Raw genomic sequence first — 17930 nt, forward strand, 5'->3', positions numbered from 1 at the left:
TCACTCAACTTCAGGAAGAAATGCCCTCAAGTATCCTGTCAAAATAACATACAAAGGCCACTAGTGTAGAATTTACTACAACCAGCGTTAGTGACGTTATTGAATATTATTTCTCATTTAAAGAATATCACCAAAATAAAAAAATAAATAAAAAATGTAGTGAATGTAGTGGTACTAAACTTTTTGTAGTGAAGTTATTGACCATTACGTCCAATTATCCACAGTATTCGTGTAGAGGAATAGTGTAACCTTCTCCACGGTCCCTAAACACCCGACCCATACTGCTGTGTCCTGAAGGAGCCACGGAGTCCCTCAGCCCGGTGGACTAACCGAGGTTGTAGCTTATTTCATGCCTCACTGCAATTTATGAATAGTTTATTTGTGCTTTTCGAATGTTTGATTTTTGAGTTATTGACATGTTGACATTGATATGTTTGAAAATATTGCTAACTTTACCGCAGTCAGTCACTTTCACTTTTGTTTTTGAGCCCATAGTTGTACAAACGACCGTGTCTGTGCTTTTATTTTATTTATTCTCTTTTTACTACAACTATAGTGAAGTGTGTGTATAATTCAAGACCAACCTTTTAATCCCACACAGCCTATACGTCTCACAACCGGGTTTGGGTGCCATCAAGCTCCTATTCTTCGGTAATGGCTGACTTTCACAACAGTTCGATTAAAGGAAAAGTAAGTCGTATACCAATCTCATCTCGTATACTTATCTCATACCAACTAAAGCGTCTTTATCAGTACCGGTTTGTATGTTAAATATTTCTATTTGATTTCTAGGTTGGCGGCATTTTGATGGAAGACCAGAAACTTGTTGAGGCCAAGAAAGAGCTGGAGACATTGAGGGTAAATTTAAACTTACTAAAGTACTATATTTGTTGTTAATCTTTATTGTGCACTTTACTGCAGCATTTTGGAATAGTACAACTATGACACAATATTTCTTTATTTGTAAAAATATTGAATCCAATTTAAAAATTAGTAATATTATTGTTCCACCTACTCCTACTTTTACTTAAAGTCACTGCTGCAGTTCTGTTCTCAGATGTCTCTAACACTGTTTGTGATTTGAAAGGTTAAAGTGGAGAAAGCTGAGGATGTGAAAGCCAGGCTCATACTGGAGAAACTTGCAGAGGATGATCGCAAGACAAAGGCCCAGAATGAAATGATCGCTCATGTCAATAACCAAGAGCAATGTGAGAAGGATTTCAAAGACAGCATGAAGGGAATACAGGTACAGGCTTTAGGTAAAGAAAAACCAAGCTGATGACAAATGACAAATCACAAGGCTGACTCATTACCATTTTTTGTTACACAGGGTCAAATCACCAAGCTGGCATCTAGCAAACAGGCCTTAATGAAAAGACTGACAAGCTGCCATGCTGAACTGGAAAGTAAAAGAGCTGAGTCCACTCAACTGCAGCAGAAATTCAAGGTGGAACCAATGTTTAAGTCAATAATATATGAGGTTTCAACTTGATTAAGTCATTGTATGCTATATTCACACAAGCTTACTTTACCCCAGAGCCTCAAAGAAACCTGAAAGAAATGCTGAGGAGCTTTGCAAACCAAACATTTCTTATGTTTTTGCCTCATTTAAGAATCATACTTTATTTTTTATTTTTTAATTTCCTTTCATTCATTTACTTTCTCACACACAACTTAGGTCTTTGAATGGCACTGTTAAAATAGGAATTTGAGCACGTAACCCATTGTATGTTTAAATGGTACTGCTGGCCTCACTGTGTAATGACCGGCTGGTTATTTGATGATACAGTATTATACATTATATTAATTTCAACCAGATTTTAGGAGTGGTCAGGTGTGCCTTTCAAATATTCAATCACAGAATGCATCATTGTAATTCTCCAGATTTATGCTGAGATTCCAGAGGTTGAGGTTAAGTACACTCATCAGGAGAAAGAGGGAAATGACCAACCGATCAGAGGAGTGTTCTCCATCAGCCAGAGGCCCATCACCCTTCTCCAGGGAGGACAGGCACTTGTCACCTTTGAAGAAGAGAATGGTACAGATGAATCCTTTTAGTAGCTGTTGGTTTAATTTCTTATGACACAACATGATGACTAACCACATGCAAAGTGATGTCACAGACACAAATAATGAAGTAAATCCAAAATTAAAATAAAGTAGGACACCAGAGATTGGATCGATTTGGACAAAGCTATTTATAAATGTGACATATTGCAAATAACTGTTTTAGCTTTTCATGATTTTAGGAAGCCGTAATCTATTATTATATATCATATTTAGCCTCTTTCAAAAATATGACAAAGCCCTTTTTCATTTTATCTAGATTGACTCACTGCAGTACCTTATACAGCTTATACTTATGATATGCTTTGTCCACAATTGATTGAATCGTCAAGTTGTTATATTCTCTCCTGTCTTCTCTCCTGAAGTGGCTTCTCAGATCCTGAAATTACCAAAGTGCTCTGTGGCTTGTGAGAACACCCATTTGAATGTGATGCCAAAAAGGATCAAATTGGATCCGGCTGTGAAATTTCAGGTAATTTCTTCACAGTATTAGGCTGTCAGGTCTCAACAAGGGAGCAGACAAAGGTATAGTAACTGCTCACGGTCTCCCGATGGCCAACACCAGGGTTCTGAATAGTGTTTCTGGTTTTAACCAACATAAACATACTTCTGTAATTGTTGTGTGCTATCATCAATGTAGGTCATCCTTGAGGTTTCCAAAAAGAAGCTCCAGGTCTCCAATGCTCCACGTTCAATGCCTGTGGAGCGAATGAGGGATCAGCTGGAAATTAGTTTCTCAAAGCCCAGTAGAGGCGGGGGAGAGGTGGAGAGTGTCAACTACGATGACAGGTCTGGGACAGGCCAGATCACCTTTCTTCACAGTGGAGGTACGCGTGTGTGTGTGTGTGGGGAGGGGGGGGTGTATACGCATGTATACAGTATACGAGTATTTTCTCTGTATTATTTCAAATTTCACTACATTATTTCCAAATTTTGCGTCCTATGTTGGTAAGTTGATCAAAGCCTTTTTATTTGGTTAGAAGACAAACAACAAAAGAACACCCAGTCAGTAAATAGATGAGTGAAGGGTCACAAAGACGTGGGTTTTGCCAGAGTCCAAAAAAATCAAAATAGATTCTCTAATAGTGGTCAGATTTTTCTTCTAGATGAGATCTCATCCTTTTTGTATAAATTCTTTATATATTTCCTGTGTAGTTGCTGAGGACCTGGCCCTGAGAAAGAGGTTCTGTGTGGATATGAATTCTGGAGTGAATGTACAGATCAGCCTTGATGTCAACCACAAGCTACTCATGTTTCAGGTAAGATCCTACCCCTGCAGTGACGCAAGTTATTTTGTATGAGTTTTTTAAACCCTTTTAAATATGACACACAGGTTGCATTAGGGTCCTTTGACCCAGGTGTATTTCCTTTGCAATACTCACTACAAGTTTCATTTGTTTGCTTTACTGAAGAGATAGGTGACCTCTCAGGATTGCCAGGGTGCTATACATACAGTCACTGTGTCCATCAGTTGTTGGACAAGAAAAAGCTCCAAAACTAAACTAAGTCTTTTGTATAGCTAGTCTAAACACACTGGATCACTGCACTCGAACCACAGACATACAATTAACAGTAATCTCATCTGACTATAAGAAGAGGTCAAACCATTGTTGGAATATAACAAATAATGTCAACACACATATAAGTAAATGCAGTAACTGAGGTTAATATAGTTACAAGTAACCAAATGGCTGGCTCCGGGAAAGTCTGGAGATGGAGTAATACATACGAGCATTTATAGCTTCACTCTCCAGGAGGGCTAGATAACATCTGCCAATAGGTGAAGAGGTCACTGTATCACTTTATCAAAGCTTCAAACATCTGTGGTCAGGAAGAAGGAAGAGAGGGGGTTTGCATGGACGGGCAGTCAGGGGGAGCTTCTTCAGATCAAAGGGTTAATTACACTATACTGTTGTTCTTTAATTTACACAAAGAGAATTCTACTTTCCCCCACAGACAGCTGTTCATCCCTCAGATTTGAATCTTAGCGCTGCCCCTCTTGAAGCTGGCTGACCAATAGATAACAGTTAAACTACATTGTCATCAGTGAATTAGAATATTATGTAAATGCCCTGTATATGCGGGATAAATAGGGAAGCACGGAAATATTTGATTGTCCTTCTTTGATGCATGCGAGAGTTGGAACCAGCGCTGTCCGAAGTCTTTTTCCTGTAAAGCTCTTCTGAAGATTCCAGTTCATCTTTGCCTCATCTTTTCCTCTTGATTCACCACAAACGAACACGCAGAAGAATATCAGAACGATTCTTCAATACCATCATGTTGATATTGTTCACAATCCCAATATCTTGTGTTGAGCATAGCAGGACTATAAACTATAATGCAGGTGATATTCACGGCTTTATTTCAGACCTTCTGTGGCACACCAACGCGTACTGTCCTCCTGGATGGCATTAACAGCACGGAGGATGACGAAGACCTGCAGGACCACCTCGAGATCCACTTCCAGAAACCGAGCAACTATGGTGGTGAAATAGAGAGCATCAAGTACATCTCCACTGGAAAGATGTTGGAAGCAATATTCTGTGAGGACATGGTTAAAACGGAGGCCTAACATTGACTGTTTATGTCATTGTCTTCAGTTGCATAGTCATTCACCTGGACCAGTCATTGCTCTCTTAGCTAATAATCCATATAAACCCAGAGTAGCTAATGATAATTAATAGAGCAAAAGTCATACTGATGGCTCTTCTGTTTAACAGTGTAAACTATAGTAGCATAGCTTGGTGTATCTGTCAGCTCTATCAGACTTTCCTTAAAATGCTTGTTTGTAGGATGCATTTATTGATTGATTTTGAGCTTCATGGGATTAATGATAATAATTTCTTAAAGTAAGCTATCGTTGTATCTGCTATAGGGGAAATGAGAAGTGAAGAAATAAAGACTGTCAAAGTATCAAACTTGTCTTTATGTAAATTATTAAGTAACAAACAGCACACAAACAGAGTCAGATGATATTATATGGAAAAGGACAGCACTCCTCCCACACAATGTAATCAATATGAATATGTGCGCTCCAGTTCCTTTCAGTCAGATAATGGGTATTTTATCAGTAAAGGTCACAATTAGAAGTCACTAATTGGAATGGGAAAATTACAATGTTGTGTATTGTTTCTGTGTGTACCCATATACATTTTAGTTTGTGGAGAATTAGTTGAACAAGAAGTCACAATGCATGCTCAGCATATTAACTTTACTGAGGTCTGAGATTATCTACTGTTTTGTAGCGCTACTCACCTGGGCAAGGTTGATGGAAGTAGTGAAACATATTGCAAACACCTGTTGAATTGATTTATTTATCTGCATTTGTAGTAAAAAGAATTTGAACAATATAAGGTCTATGAGGTGGCTATAATCTGAGAATGAGCATATGATTTAGAGTTCAGCACATACTAGGGAGGCAGTGGCTCAGTGGGTAGTGCTTCCGCTTGGGAACCGGAGGGTCGCCGGTTCGAGTCCTGCCGAGGTGCCCCTGAGCAAGGCACCGAACCCTCAATTGCTCCCCCCTCTGCGAAGGGTGGTAATGTAATGTAAGTCGCTTTGGATAAAAGCGTCTGCCAAATGATCGTAATGTAATGTATTATAGTTTTTCACAATTGTAATCAATGTAGCCTCTGATTGTTATACAACTCACATTTTGGAATTACTGTTCCAGCTTTGCACTTTGTATAGCCGCAGAGGATGAAGTACCTCAGAGTAAGAAGTTTGCAAGTCAGTTTGGCACTTTTGAGTTTTGCCCATTGAAAAAAAAATTGCAAAATGAGTCAAAGCAATCGTAAAAAACCCCAACAACATTTAAATCTAACAAAGACCAAATCAGAACTATTTACGTACTCAAAAACGCAAAGATGATGTTCTGCTCTGGAATATCTGAGCGGCCCAGATGGATCAGTGGACACATGTGGGTGGAAAAGGAAATAGGTTGGGAGGCTCAAAGTGTACAAGAAGTAGGTCAAAGTCGATCAGTTGTCAATTAGCGTCTTATATTGACAATAGAGCAGCTAAAGAATCATTAAAAGAATCATAAATATGTCTCATATCCTTAACAATTCTGGAGACTTTTGAGGTAAGAATGTTTCCATTGATTTCACAGTTGTTGTTGTTCTTCTGAGCTTCTCCTACGAACGCGCTCATGTTTTGGCCACACGGGGGCCCACGAACCCCCCAGAAGCGCCGCTGCCAAAGTGTCCTATGGTGCAACATTCACTTGGGGAGGGTTCCACTCTGTAAATGTTTGGGCTTCACTTTGGTGTGCAGACGGAGCGGAGTGGGACGGAGCTGCAGGTCAGGACGCACCGATGCGACAGTAACGACTCACCAACAAGACAACATGGACAGGGTAATGCATCGCTTTATCTCCGGGGGTTCTTATGCTGTTACTGTGAAAGTGTTTTTAAAAGTGAATGTAAATGGATTCCCTTGACTAAGTGTACGGAGCTGTGCGGAGTGCAACAGATGGAAACAGTAGGCGGTGGCTTTATGCGTGAACAAGCGTATGTGCATGAAGTGCTGCTAAAGTCAAAACACAGCTTGTTCTAGACTTTCAAAGTGTGTTAAAGTTGAAGTGCATCTGTGGCCTGCAAAGCGCTTTCATCTAAGCCGGTGTTTGTCATTAGTCGGGTGCTGCATCAGACAAAACACACAAGCATTGGAATGCAAACTTGTGAAAGTGACATTGTGTTCTTTAGACAAAGACACTTTCTTTCCAAATAGCTCTGAACAACTATAACTCTCAGACGAATATGATAATCATATTAGTAAAATAGATAGATAGTCCTCAGTAAAAGGCTACAACTACATTCCTTCCATTTCTTTGTCGATGTCATGGTTAGTATTTTTTATAAAAGAAAAAGTATATGACTGATGGAAGCAGATTTTTGTCAGTGGAACTGTTGATTTACTTCGCATTTTAAAAGTGAGTACCTCAATGTGTTTGTTGAAATGTAATACTTTATTTATTACTATTTATTATATATATATAAATAAACTCTCTCTTAGAAATTCTGTGGGACCAATTACCCGCTCAGCATCTGCTTCATAGTGGTGAATGAGTTCTGTGAACGCTTCTCCTACTATGGCATGAAAGGTATGCAAACTTTATTTCTTAACTACATTCAACTTGATAGAGTCACTTCAACATATTTAATTTATCTGCAGATATTCCTAAAAACAAAGTAAAAACATCATAACAGACAATATATACATATACAGTATATATATATACAGTATATACAAACTTGTGCTGCTGATTATCAGCTATGAGGGGCAAAGGGGGAACTTCATGCCTGACTTCCATTTAAGGGGCACCAATGCTGCTAATGATCAGCAGAGCATGATCAGAATCAGACAACCCTTTGAACACATTATGACTCCTTTTGACTTTAAAGATGGCAGCGGCTGGATTGTTATGCAGCTTCTACTTGTATGCCTTTTCACAGCGGTGCTGACACTGTACTTCCTCAACTACCTGCACTGGGATGAGAACCTCTCTACTGCCATCTACCATGCCTTCAGTAGCCTCTGCTACTTCACACCAGTACTGGGGGCTGTCATTGCTGACGCCTGGCTGGGCAAGTTCAAGTGAGTACCTGCATCCTTTGGCGTCAAAGCCATGAGTGAAAGTCGAGTTTATTTGGACCTCTTGGGCTTTGCAGGCTCACACCAGCCACAGGTCCTAACACAGTGGGGATCAAAGAAAACTAATTCAGTTCTAAATCACAATACCGTAGACAAATGACGACCAGAATAACAAATTCCATTTCTTTATTTGGAAAGACCTTTGCCCAGTTTTTGTAGTTAAAAGTGCTGAGTTCAACAAGATAAGATAAGATAAGATAAGATGAAATTTTATTATCCCGAGGGAAATTACTGTGATATAGTTACAGTACAGCATGAAAACTAGTGCAATAATGAAAAGTGCAAGAATGCAAGTAGATAACAACATGCTTCACAATGACATGTATCCCATTCTTCTCCATAAAAGTGTTGTTTTACTTTAGGATTAGTTGGGATTAGACACTTCATGTGTAACCTTGAGGTATATTGTATGCTATGTTGATTGGATTCCCAATACTTATAATAGAATAATGGAATAGCAATAGATGAAAAAATACAATACATAACACATTAGCAATTATATCTCCTTGTAATATATAACACACCCACACTTTTTTAAAAAGGAGGTAGATCCCACAAACGTTAGTGCAGGGATGTCATCAGTCCTCAACAAGGACAGAAAACATTGACTGAGGCTTGTTCTGTCTCACTCAGAAGAGATTTGCTGATAGAAAACTGCCCCTTAATGAAAGGATAGAAAACTTGCAGGACTGAGGCTGGTTAAAATTGAGTTGGAGAACTTTGTACATACAGAAACCATTTTAGAGCTAATTTCAAAGACAGACCGGTGGATGTCTGGGTTGCTGTGGTAGGATTGGTTTGACTATGACAATTGCAGAAAACAAGAAGAACTCTGACCATGCACTAAGGTATTTTATGGTAATGACAGAGGGCTGCCTAGAATGTGCTGTATGTAATTATGGTTTGCTTCCCACAGAACCATCATCTACCTTTCCATTGTCTATGTTATCGGCCATGTGGTCAAGTCTGTTGGAGCCATTCCAATTGTGGGAAATAGCGATGTGCACGTGTAAGTTCTTCAATCTCTAATTCACTGATTTAGAAAACAGGAATCATACTGCAGGCCTGTTAAGAACAAGACAGAGAGGATTGCAGAGCCGGTTCTGACTTCCCTGGGGCCCTAAGCAAAATTCTGCTGACGGGGCCTCCTACCCAACGGTGAGCCATGTAAACCCTTTTCCATTGCCGATGGCTGCAGCTAGATGTCTTAAAATAGTCAAATAAAATCTATACACCCCTTTGATTAAATTTGGTTTTATCTAATGCCTCTTCATCCTCAAATTGAACTTGTAAACATTGACACCCACTCTGACACAAGGGGGAGGCGGGGCTGTATAGGGCAGCCGGCTCTGGGTGTCTGTCATCTGCATGACAAATACATGAAACAGCCATCTTGTCCTTGTTAGTATTGTGTGTGTACAGTAAGTGTGTGTATGTTTCCCAGGGCACTATCCATATTAGGTCTGATACTCATTGCCTTTGGCACCGGAGGAATCAAACCCTGTGTCGCAGCTTTTGGAGGAGACCAGTTTGATGAGCAGCATGTAAGCCACTACACTGCTTTTCAGTTTAAAGATAAGAAAACAATTATAATTTTGTTGAGTTTTGTTGTTAAGCAATAACATCCATGCTAGAAATAATAAAACCATTATGCATGTTTATATCCCCACTTCTCAGTGGGTTGGTTTGGGTCCTGTGATTCAAACAAATGCTTTATTTTGAAAGCATTTCCTCAATCATTCGTCCTGTTCTCGTCTGCGGAGATAGCATCTGTAAGAGTTACTGAACTGCTTTGAAGCCTAAGGGTCAAGGTTCAGACTTAGGCCGTCATCTCTCTCCTCTAGTCAACAGAGCAAAGCAGTAATGAAACATTAAGGGATGCCCATTCTACACATTATTATTTGATATAGAATTATTGAATGCATGCAATCCTTTACTGTGACATGTGTTGTGATTGTGACTTTTTATACTTAATACACATTCTGATGAAATCATAAAGAATATTAGCAAATGTTTTTTTTTTCACAGCATTTTAATTATTGTCTGTGTCCAACCTCCAGAGTCGGGAGAGGCAGAAATTCTTCTCTATCTTCTACATGTCCATTAACGCTGGGAGCCTCTTGTCAACTCTTATTACGCCCATACTGAGAGGTGAGTGTTCACAATTGTGAGTCTCATTATGTTTTATGTTGCTGTTAACCCTAATGTTGCTGTTAACCCTGCTGTTGCTGCTGCAGGTGATGTGACGTGTTTTGGCAGTGACTGCTATGCTCTGGCCTTTGGGGTGCCTGCAGTGTTGATGACTGTGGCTTTAAGTGAGTGTGCCCTGCTGCTGTGTGTGAGCTTTGTCGGGTAGATGTTGAAATTTTTCCAAGGATACTGTGAAAAATCATCTTCTGAAAATAATGCTCTGGAGAACTGAACTAATTTACATGAAGAACAGCTGAGTTGCTTTTTTGACTGCTTGACTTGACCAAGCTTCCTGTTGATCAAGACTTTTTCACATCTGTCATGATAGTCAGTTGCCTCAGCCTCTGAATCCTGGTCCTCCTGATCCTGATGGGATTCATGCTTGGTTGCCTGCGCCGGGGCTTAACCCTGCACTGTGAAAACAAGCTGTGCTTTAAACCAGAGCAGCCATGGACAGATCCCCACAAGCACGCTCATACATCTTCGCTGACTGTCATAATTAAGTGCAAATTGCATCACCATCCTCATTCAGAAATGACAGTAATCAATGTTTCAGTCTGACTGAAATCTTGGTGAAGTTTAAAAACTGTATTTGCTTTGTGTGTGTTAGTGATCATTACATCTAATATTGGTGGTGGAGAGCAAATAGAGCGGCATGTGCATGAGCCAACAGTCTTATCTGTTGTGAGGGCTGTCTAACTCTTCATCCATCTTGTCCAGTTGTTTTTGGTGCTGGCAGTGCACTGTATAAGAAGACTCCTCCTCAGGGAAATATCTTTTTAGAAGTGTGCAACTGCATCGGGGTGAGTACATTATAGTCCTTTCATGCTAGAATCATATGTCAGGCTCAGATTGCAGTTGTAGTCACAACATAAAAGTCTTGTTTTTGACAAATGTTCCACAAGGTAAGACTTTTTCTTATTGACGTTTGATTTGCAGTTTGCCATCAATAGTCGCTGGAGAAGGTCAAAGTGTGATTCTCAGAGAAATCACTGGCTGGACTGGGCTGAGGAAAAATATTCGGTAAGATCCTCAAAATTCAAGAACATTCACTGCTCCACAAAATGACTCTTGTTCAAATATCCCTTCTAAGTTGACCCATAAAACAGGTTTGTGGATTAATTATTAATAATCCGGTTTGTGTGCCTGTGTCAACAGAAGCGTCTGATCCAGGAGATTAAGATGGTTCTACGTATTCTGGTGCTCTACATCCCTCTCCCCATGTTCTGGGCTCTGTTTGATCAGCAGGTACAGAATATGAAAAGCAGATACTGATAAAGAGTTTACAATCAGAGCTCCTGTCGTCATCATTTCTTCCAAGGAGCTCATGTTTGTCTTATTCTGTGGGTGGTTGTTTGATCACATTTGGTGAAATTACTGAAAGAAAACCCAATACAGTATAGCCCAAACTGACAAAAGCAGGCACTGAATGAAAGGAATATTGAGGAGTTTATTCTCACAGCAGACACAAACCTGCACAAACACAAGCAACAAAAGTTACAAATGACTCAATTGGCAACTGAAACAATGGAGGCATTTGTTTTACAGTTTAAAGTTATTATGTAAATTTTCTCATCACAGGTGTTCCTAGAGCTGTCCTAACATAGTCCACATTTGACATTTTCTTTTATTAGGGTTGGGTGGCTTCTTTTCCACAACCAGTGTCTTATCATATCCACACATATCCATTTGCATGGACCTTCAATTTTCTCGACAAGAAAGTATGTCATTGCTGTTACTACTTAAGCTTCACATTAGCCAAACTGAATGTGAAGCTTTAGAATACAGCCAATGTGTTAATAACAGCTGTTGTTTTCTTTATTATAGGGTTCCCGCTGGACACTTCAAGCCAACAGGATGAACATGGCTTTGGTAAGGGTTTATTTACATACGATAAGTGTACTAAAACAAAACAGAACAGAACAAGACATTGACTAATCATTGATTCTATTGTATTGTAGTGAGTTGGTGTCATATTGATATTCATCTGATAACACATTATCTTGAAAGCCAGCCCTTCCTTTTGTTACTGGTAAAATTCATTTTTATCTCATTTAGTGCCATTGTTTTTGGCCTTATATTGCAGTCATACTTCAGAGACCAACCCTGTATGTTCTGTGTTACACTTATGAAGTCAGAGTGCCAAAGTCCTGTCCAATCCTGTTAAGGTGAAATCTTGTTGTATTTTAGGGGAAAAGCTTCACCGTGAAACCGGACCAAATGCAGGTATGTTCACTTGTGCTCACTGACTTGGGTCCAACTTATGTTATGTAGATCTGCATCTGCCTCATTGTTGCTATGGTTACCCTGATTGCATGCTTATCAGTTTCCAGTTTTTGTTTGACTCATCCTACTCTATCACAAAGTTATCTCCTCAGTATTATGGTGGGGACAATCTGTGTGAAAACAGATACCTGTCATTTAACTGTGATTATAAAATAAATAGAAATTACAATTAATTTAACAATAGATTCAACACAGAGCAAGCTGACAGAGAGGTGAAAGACAGTTTTATTACATTTTGGTGTCTTGTGTTTCTGGACGTCCCATACCATGGACCTCCATTTGTTACTTGCACGTGAGCTTCAAGTATAGAGGTGATGATGTCCTGAAGTTAATCAGAAAACAGTTTGTTCTGTAGTCATAGTATGTTACTTACAGTCAAATGGAAATATAAGTCCAATGTTCAATGAGTAATGCTGCCATCTTCACAATAGAAATCACAGTTTCACAACTGCTTATCCCTCCCATCCTGCAATGTTTTTACAGGTGCTGTTGAATAAGAAGCCTTGTTATTGTCTCATTGTCTACATAAAACTATAACTTTATGATTTTATGAGTTTAAGTGACCTTTGATAGAGTAATTTGCCTGCATTTGTCCATCCCTGTTTTCTAGATTTTGAACCCTCTGTTGATTCTTCTCTTCATCCCAATATTTGACCTCATCATATATCCACTTGTTGGCCTTTGCGGATTTAAGATCACGTGAGTGGACACCTGTTGCTTAGGAGACTGCTGTCTTTATTGCAGACACAAGTCTCTTAAACTGCAAAATAAAAGCCCACTATACAATGCAGGAGTTCCATAAATCATCACAAATCATCAAAAATAACATACACTTGCTGTAAATTCACGATTATAAATCATTATTTTCACTATAGAGAAGACAAACCCCCAACTGTGAAGTTTACTCTCAATCTCCTCATTGGGAAAATGTATAAGACGTTAAGTGCATAGAAACAACATTTCAATGGTCCATTCACCCATCTTCTGTTCAACCTACAGTGGGAAAATGTAGTCCTATGTGACAGCACATCTACTGTTGGCACACGTCGGCCTAATGTGGAATGCAGGACAGGAGGCAAATCTCTTCATTGTTTCCAGTTTCCCTCACTTGGATCTCTTCCTCACCTTAGTCCTTCTTACTTGAGACACAACAAAGACTTCATGAGCATTTACTAGTTTTAATTGATTGGTTGTTAGGTCCAGCGAGTGGGTCAATAGGGCTTTATATGGACCCTTAAAGATTTATGGCACATGTGGAAAAATCTGTGGAGGAGTGGAAAAATACCAGACTTGCACGTTTTGTTTCTTCATTTTGATAATATGCACTGTAAGAGTGAAGTGCGGTGCACACAGAAGTGTAACAGACCTGATTTATGAAAATTACATTTGCCACAAAAGACTTCAAGAGCAGTAAACACTCTGTGTGCTGACGCTGATGAGTGTTAACCATAGTTGACCTCCTGTCTGTCACTGACTCTACCTTCAGACCGCTGAGGAAAATGGCTGCTGGCATGATTTTTGCAGCTCTAGCCTTTGGAGCCGCTGCCATCGTGGAGCTGAAAGTTGTGGTATGTATGAGTATGTATTCACTTACACACAATGATTCTCAGACACATTCACACACCTGCTTTCCACTCACTGAAAAAAACTACAGACTTGTCTTATGTCCTCAAAGCAGCTGGGGGCTAATTTCACATTTCTGTTACATTACATTACGGTCATTTAGCAGACGCTTTTATCCAAAGCGACTTACAGTACATTACCACCCATCACAGAGGGGGGAGCAATTGAGGGTTCAGTCCCTTGCTCAGGGGCACCTCGGCAGGGACTTGAACCGGTAACCCTCCGATCCCAAAGCAGAAGCTATACCCACTGCGCCACTGCCTCCCCTTCATGTTCAGTGTCAACATGAAGCAGAAATCAAATGGATGACTCACAGCTCTAGTTTTATGTGGGACATAAAAAAACACGACTCATTATACAATTGAATCTATAATTGCTGAAGTAAGACCGAATCCAAGTTAAAATTTGCTACAAACTTTTCTAAAAGTGGGGCAGCAGTAGATCAGTCCATAGGGATTCAGCTTGGGAACCGGAGGGTAGCTGGTGAGTTGCCAGTTTGCCTCCAGCGCACTGCCGAGGTGCACGTGCGCAAGGCACCGAACCCCCAACTGCTCCATGGGCGCCATATAATGGCTACCCTGCACCCCCTCTGTAATGCATGTGTTTGTGTGTGTCTGATATGAGAAAGCAAGATAAGTTTCAGTTGCATGCGATTAACCTTGAATTGCATGCAAAATGATGAGTAATAAAAGTATCTTAATTGTAAGTCGCTTGGATAAAAGCGTCTCCTAAATGACTGTTAATTAAATTAAATTAAATTAAAATGGTAAGACCCTGTAAAGGTCTCCTTCAACCACAATAATAAACATGTTGTTGTTGGAAAGATCCTGGTCATGCCGTCTTTGGTATCTAAGCTGTCTGTTTCTCTTGCCTGTCTTTTAGGATACAGTGGTGACACCTGCGCCTGAGGGAAAGTGTCTCCTGCAGGTTTTTAACTTGGCGTCGAAAAATGTCAGTTTGCAGATTCCTGGTAGTGACATGTTTCCACTGCCTATCCAGCGCCTTCAGGTAACCAAGCCAGATCAGAATCAAAGAAAAAAACATCTCTGTGCAGTCTTCAAAGTGGACACACATCTTCCAAATGCTTAATGTAACTAAACTAACCTAACCTTAGAATAAGAATAAGCAACCCAATTTTACACAGGCGGAACATGCCTGTGTATACTCTGGTTTTCCACACCATGAACACTTGTGTCAGGTGAACCCTCAGGCCATTTCCCTTGCCCAAGGTGTAGACTTGGAGTGACCCTTGTTTCCGCCCACAGGTTGTTAAACTGTTCACTAAATATTGGAAATGTTTATAACACCTTGTCAAGAGACTGTCCAAAAAGTCAGATATAAGACTAACAAAATGAAACTCGCATCAAGACCAATAATTTAAAGCAACAAGCAAATTCATTCACACTCACACTCATACCTGTTTCCAGTTTCATCTAATCTGCATTTTCTTGGACTGTGTGAAATACAGAAATGAAAAGAACATCCAAAATCCACAGAAATTCCAAATAGATAACTAATGTACAATTGTAAGATCTCAACAATGTAAGTCCTTTATTTCAGAGATGTTGTTAGAGATGGATTTCAAATGATGAAACTGCTGAAGATTAACTCTGGCCTATCCTTCAGGACCCCGCTAAATATGTGACACTTCCACTGGAGGGGCCCACCAAGAATCTAACAATGACAGTCACCTCAGATGGAACAAAATACAAGTGCAGACAGATGTTTGAACAAAAGACAGCAAACAGTCTCATTTTGTACCCTGAACCTCCTGGAATCCAGTGCAAACTTGTGAGTTTCAAAGAAATGCTACATATTGATTTGTGTGTAATTATGAAATATTCCAGATGATAACTGCTGCTCTGTTGGGAAACTACACTGGTCTCCCTATTGTCTAGAGGATTTTAAAGGAAAAGTCTAATCCCAGTGGATATTATTACCAGAACCTGGTCTCATTCTTCCTCTTAATGTATTTCTTTACGACCCAGGTGGAAGATAACATAAAGAAGAATGAGAATGGAAATCCACTTATAAGGTAAACATCCTGATGGTGCAATTCACAAGTTTTGGTGCCTTTTGCTAAACAATATCTTGAACAGGTTCATCAACACACAGCCAGAGGCCATAAACCTAACAATTGGAGATGTTGGCTTGCATGTGCCCCCTGGTTATAACATATCATCTTACATGATTGTGCAACAGAAAGAGTGAGTATGCCAGAAGTCTTATATACCTTTTCTAGTTGTTGTATTGCATGCAAGAAAACTTGGACACTTGGAAAGAAGTGTAAATAAATGAATTAAACTAAAACAAAGTACACATTGATCCACTTCTACTCTCCCATGCTGCAGAACTGCTGTACACACTGAGTGAAAACGGGAAAGGTACTGTGCCATCTGACTGGCCAGCTGCGTCAGACATATGCTGACCGAGCACTAGATCAATAGACTTAGTAGTAGTAGTAAGACAGAGCAGGAAATAAACCTGTGTGGCATGTTTAGTTCATTATATTTATTTGCGGTAGGATGCACTGTACATCTCATATGGTTCCTATTAGACATGAGGTCTGAAAGCACAGGTAAGGTTAGCGGATAACACTGGAATACTCTACAATAATTGAGGTGAGGTGTTCAGGTAGGCAGCAGGATGTTGACGGCTGATGGACTGATGGAGAATGAGAGGCTCGGAAGCGACTGTAACACACCAGATAAGTACCTGGGTCTAAATATACAGGATGACCAGGATGTCACCGAGACGTGGTGGCAAAAGCTTTTTCTGAATTCACTGTTCTGATATCCAGATACCCAGATGTCAGTTGCAGCATGGAATCAAAGCAGTGCTCTAATCTTGATCTGGGCCTGCTTGACTTTGGAGCTTCCTACACTGTTATACTCACAGAGGTCAGCATGCTTGTTATGCAAATATGAAAAAGGATTTCATGTGATGCTTACAGCTATTTATCTTCCCATCTTCTTTGTCAGGAGGCAGGTAAAATAGTCGCCCACAAGATGGAGGATGTGAAAGCAAACAATGTACACATTACATGGCAGATCCCACAGTACGTCCTTATAACTGTTGGAGAGGTCATGTTCTCCATCACAGGCCTTGAGTTCTCCTACTCACAGGTTAGCCATGATACACACTGGTGTGTGGACATCATACAGAGAGAGGAGGTGGTAACAGCTTAAATATATACTTGACCAATATGACTGCGTCTTCCTCCCCTCAAGGCTCCTGCAAGTATGAAGTCTGTCCTGCAAGCTTGCTGGCTGCTCACAGTTGCAGTTGGGAACGTCATTGTGTTGATTGTGGCAGAGGGAGCAGGACTGGAACAGGTATGACATGATGGGGCAAAGACCGTTTTAACCTGGGTTACAGTGTCACATGACTACTGTCTGCAGATTTCTGTATCTGTAGTTGCTATGGCATTCAGGTCTAGGTGTACAATATCCGATTCATTCTGGTTGTGCTGTGGTAAATGATTTGTAATCATTTATGCTGAATACGTTTTTTTCTGTTGGATACCTATAACCATAAAAAAGTGTTCTTATTATTGATTTCCTTGATCATGCTTTGCCACAATGAACCTTTGTAGTGTTGCCACAGTCAGAGGGTTTCAGATTTGTCGATATGCTTTTCATTTTGAATGGACGTAGCAAACAAAGTGGACAGACTACATGTGTTGGAGAGGTACTCATTAACTAATAGGCCTAGAAAGCAACATTACGTGTAAGACAAGAAAAGACGACAAAAGCAGCAAAACAATTTTTAGGACATGCACTCTGTAACTTTCCATCCTTGCAAGTCAGTATGAATAGTCATATGTACCTTTCTATTGTCACAGTGGAAAGAGTTTGTGCTCTTTGCTGGTCTTTTGTTGGGCGTCTGCATCATCTTTTCCATCATGGCCCACTTCTACACCTACATTGATCCCAACCAAGTCGATATGATTTGCCTGGAGAACACCGCAGGGAAGGAGGATGATGACAATAGTGAAGATAACATGAAGATGAAAACAAGTGATGTGCACTCAAACATTTTGGAGCAAAGGTTTTAACTGTAGACACAATGATGTAATTAGTTAGAACTCTTTTCTTTTTTTTAATAGT

General features: G+C 39.9%; 2 protein-coding genes across 3 annotated transcripts; both read left to right on the forward strand.

Annotated features, from left to right (window-relative positions):
* Nucleotides 1-231: 231 nt before the first annotated feature.
* nmi (N-myc (and STAT) interactor) lies at nucleotides 232-4985 on the forward strand. The gene is made up of 10 exons (XM_076157044.1): nucleotides 232-334; nucleotides 602-690; nucleotides 793-858; nucleotides 1088-1246; nucleotides 1331-1447; nucleotides 1885-2038; nucleotides 2433-2539; nucleotides 2708-2894; nucleotides 3223-3326; nucleotides 4436-4985. Exons 2-10 carry the CDS (start codon nucleotides 655-657, stop codon nucleotides 4637-4639), a joined length of 1134 nt encoding a protein of 377 aa, XP_076013159.1. The 5' UTR covers nucleotides 232-334; nucleotides 602-654; the 3' UTR covers nucleotides 4640-4985.
* Nucleotides 4986-6308: 1323 nt separating this feature from the next.
* Nucleotides 6309-17878, forward strand: slc15a2 (solute carrier family 15 member 2). Of its 2 annotated transcripts, XM_076156612.1 has the most exons (22): nucleotides 6309-6424; nucleotides 7084-7171; nucleotides 7524-7665; nucleotides 8639-8731; nucleotides 9167-9266; nucleotides 9783-9873; nucleotides 9960-10037; nucleotides 10633-10715; nucleotides 10852-10935; nucleotides 11071-11160; nucleotides 11740-11784; nucleotides 12103-12138; nucleotides 12809-12897; nucleotides 13685-13766; nucleotides 14704-14829; nucleotides 15448-15612; nucleotides 15810-15856; nucleotides 15921-16028; nucleotides 16622-16721; nucleotides 16803-16946; nucleotides 17052-17156; nucleotides 17666-17878. In XM_076156612.1, exons 1-22 carry the CDS (start codon nucleotides 6416-6418, stop codon nucleotides 17876-17878), a joined length of 2118 nt encoding a protein of 705 aa, XP_076012727.1. In that variant the 5' UTR covers nucleotides 6309-6415. The 2 variants fall into 2 exon arrangements, with proteins under 2 accessions (XP_076012727.1, XP_076012735.1); XM_076156620.1 differs by lacking the exon at nucleotides 9960-10037.
* The last annotated feature ends 52 nt before the right edge of the window (nucleotides 17879-17930 follow it).

Source organism: Genypterus blacodes, unplaced genomic scaffold (assembly GCF_046128005.1).
Source record: "Genypterus blacodes isolate CSIRO-AG114 ecotype Tasmania unplaced genomic scaffold, CSIRO-AGI_Gbla_v1 ptg000008l_1, whole genome shotgun sequence".
NCBI lineage: Eukaryota > Metazoa > Chordata > Actinopteri > Ophidiiformes > Ophidiidae > Genypterus > Genypterus blacodes.

Coding starts and splice junctions, on each gene's coding strand:
- nmi (XM_076157044.1), top strand. CDS start 655: ATGGCTGACTTTCACAACAGTTCGATTAAAGGAAAA. Junction 1,448..1,884: donor AACTGCAGCAGAAATTCAAG/GTGGAACCAATG, acceptor GTAATTCTCCAG/ATTTATGCTGAGATTCCAGA. Junction 2,039..2,432: donor CACCTTTGAAGAAGAGAATG/GTACAGATGAAT, acceptor TCTCTCCTGAAG/TGGCTTCTCAGATCCTGAAA.
- slc15a2 (XM_076156612.1), top strand. Junction 16,029..16,621: donor ATGATTGTGCAACAGAAAGA/GTGAGTATGCCA, acceptor TCTGATATCCAG/ATACCCAGATGTCAGTTGCA. Junction 17,157..17,665: donor AGGGAGCAGGACTGGAACAG/GTATGACATGAT, acceptor CTATTGTCACAG/TGGAAAGAGTTTGTGCTCTT.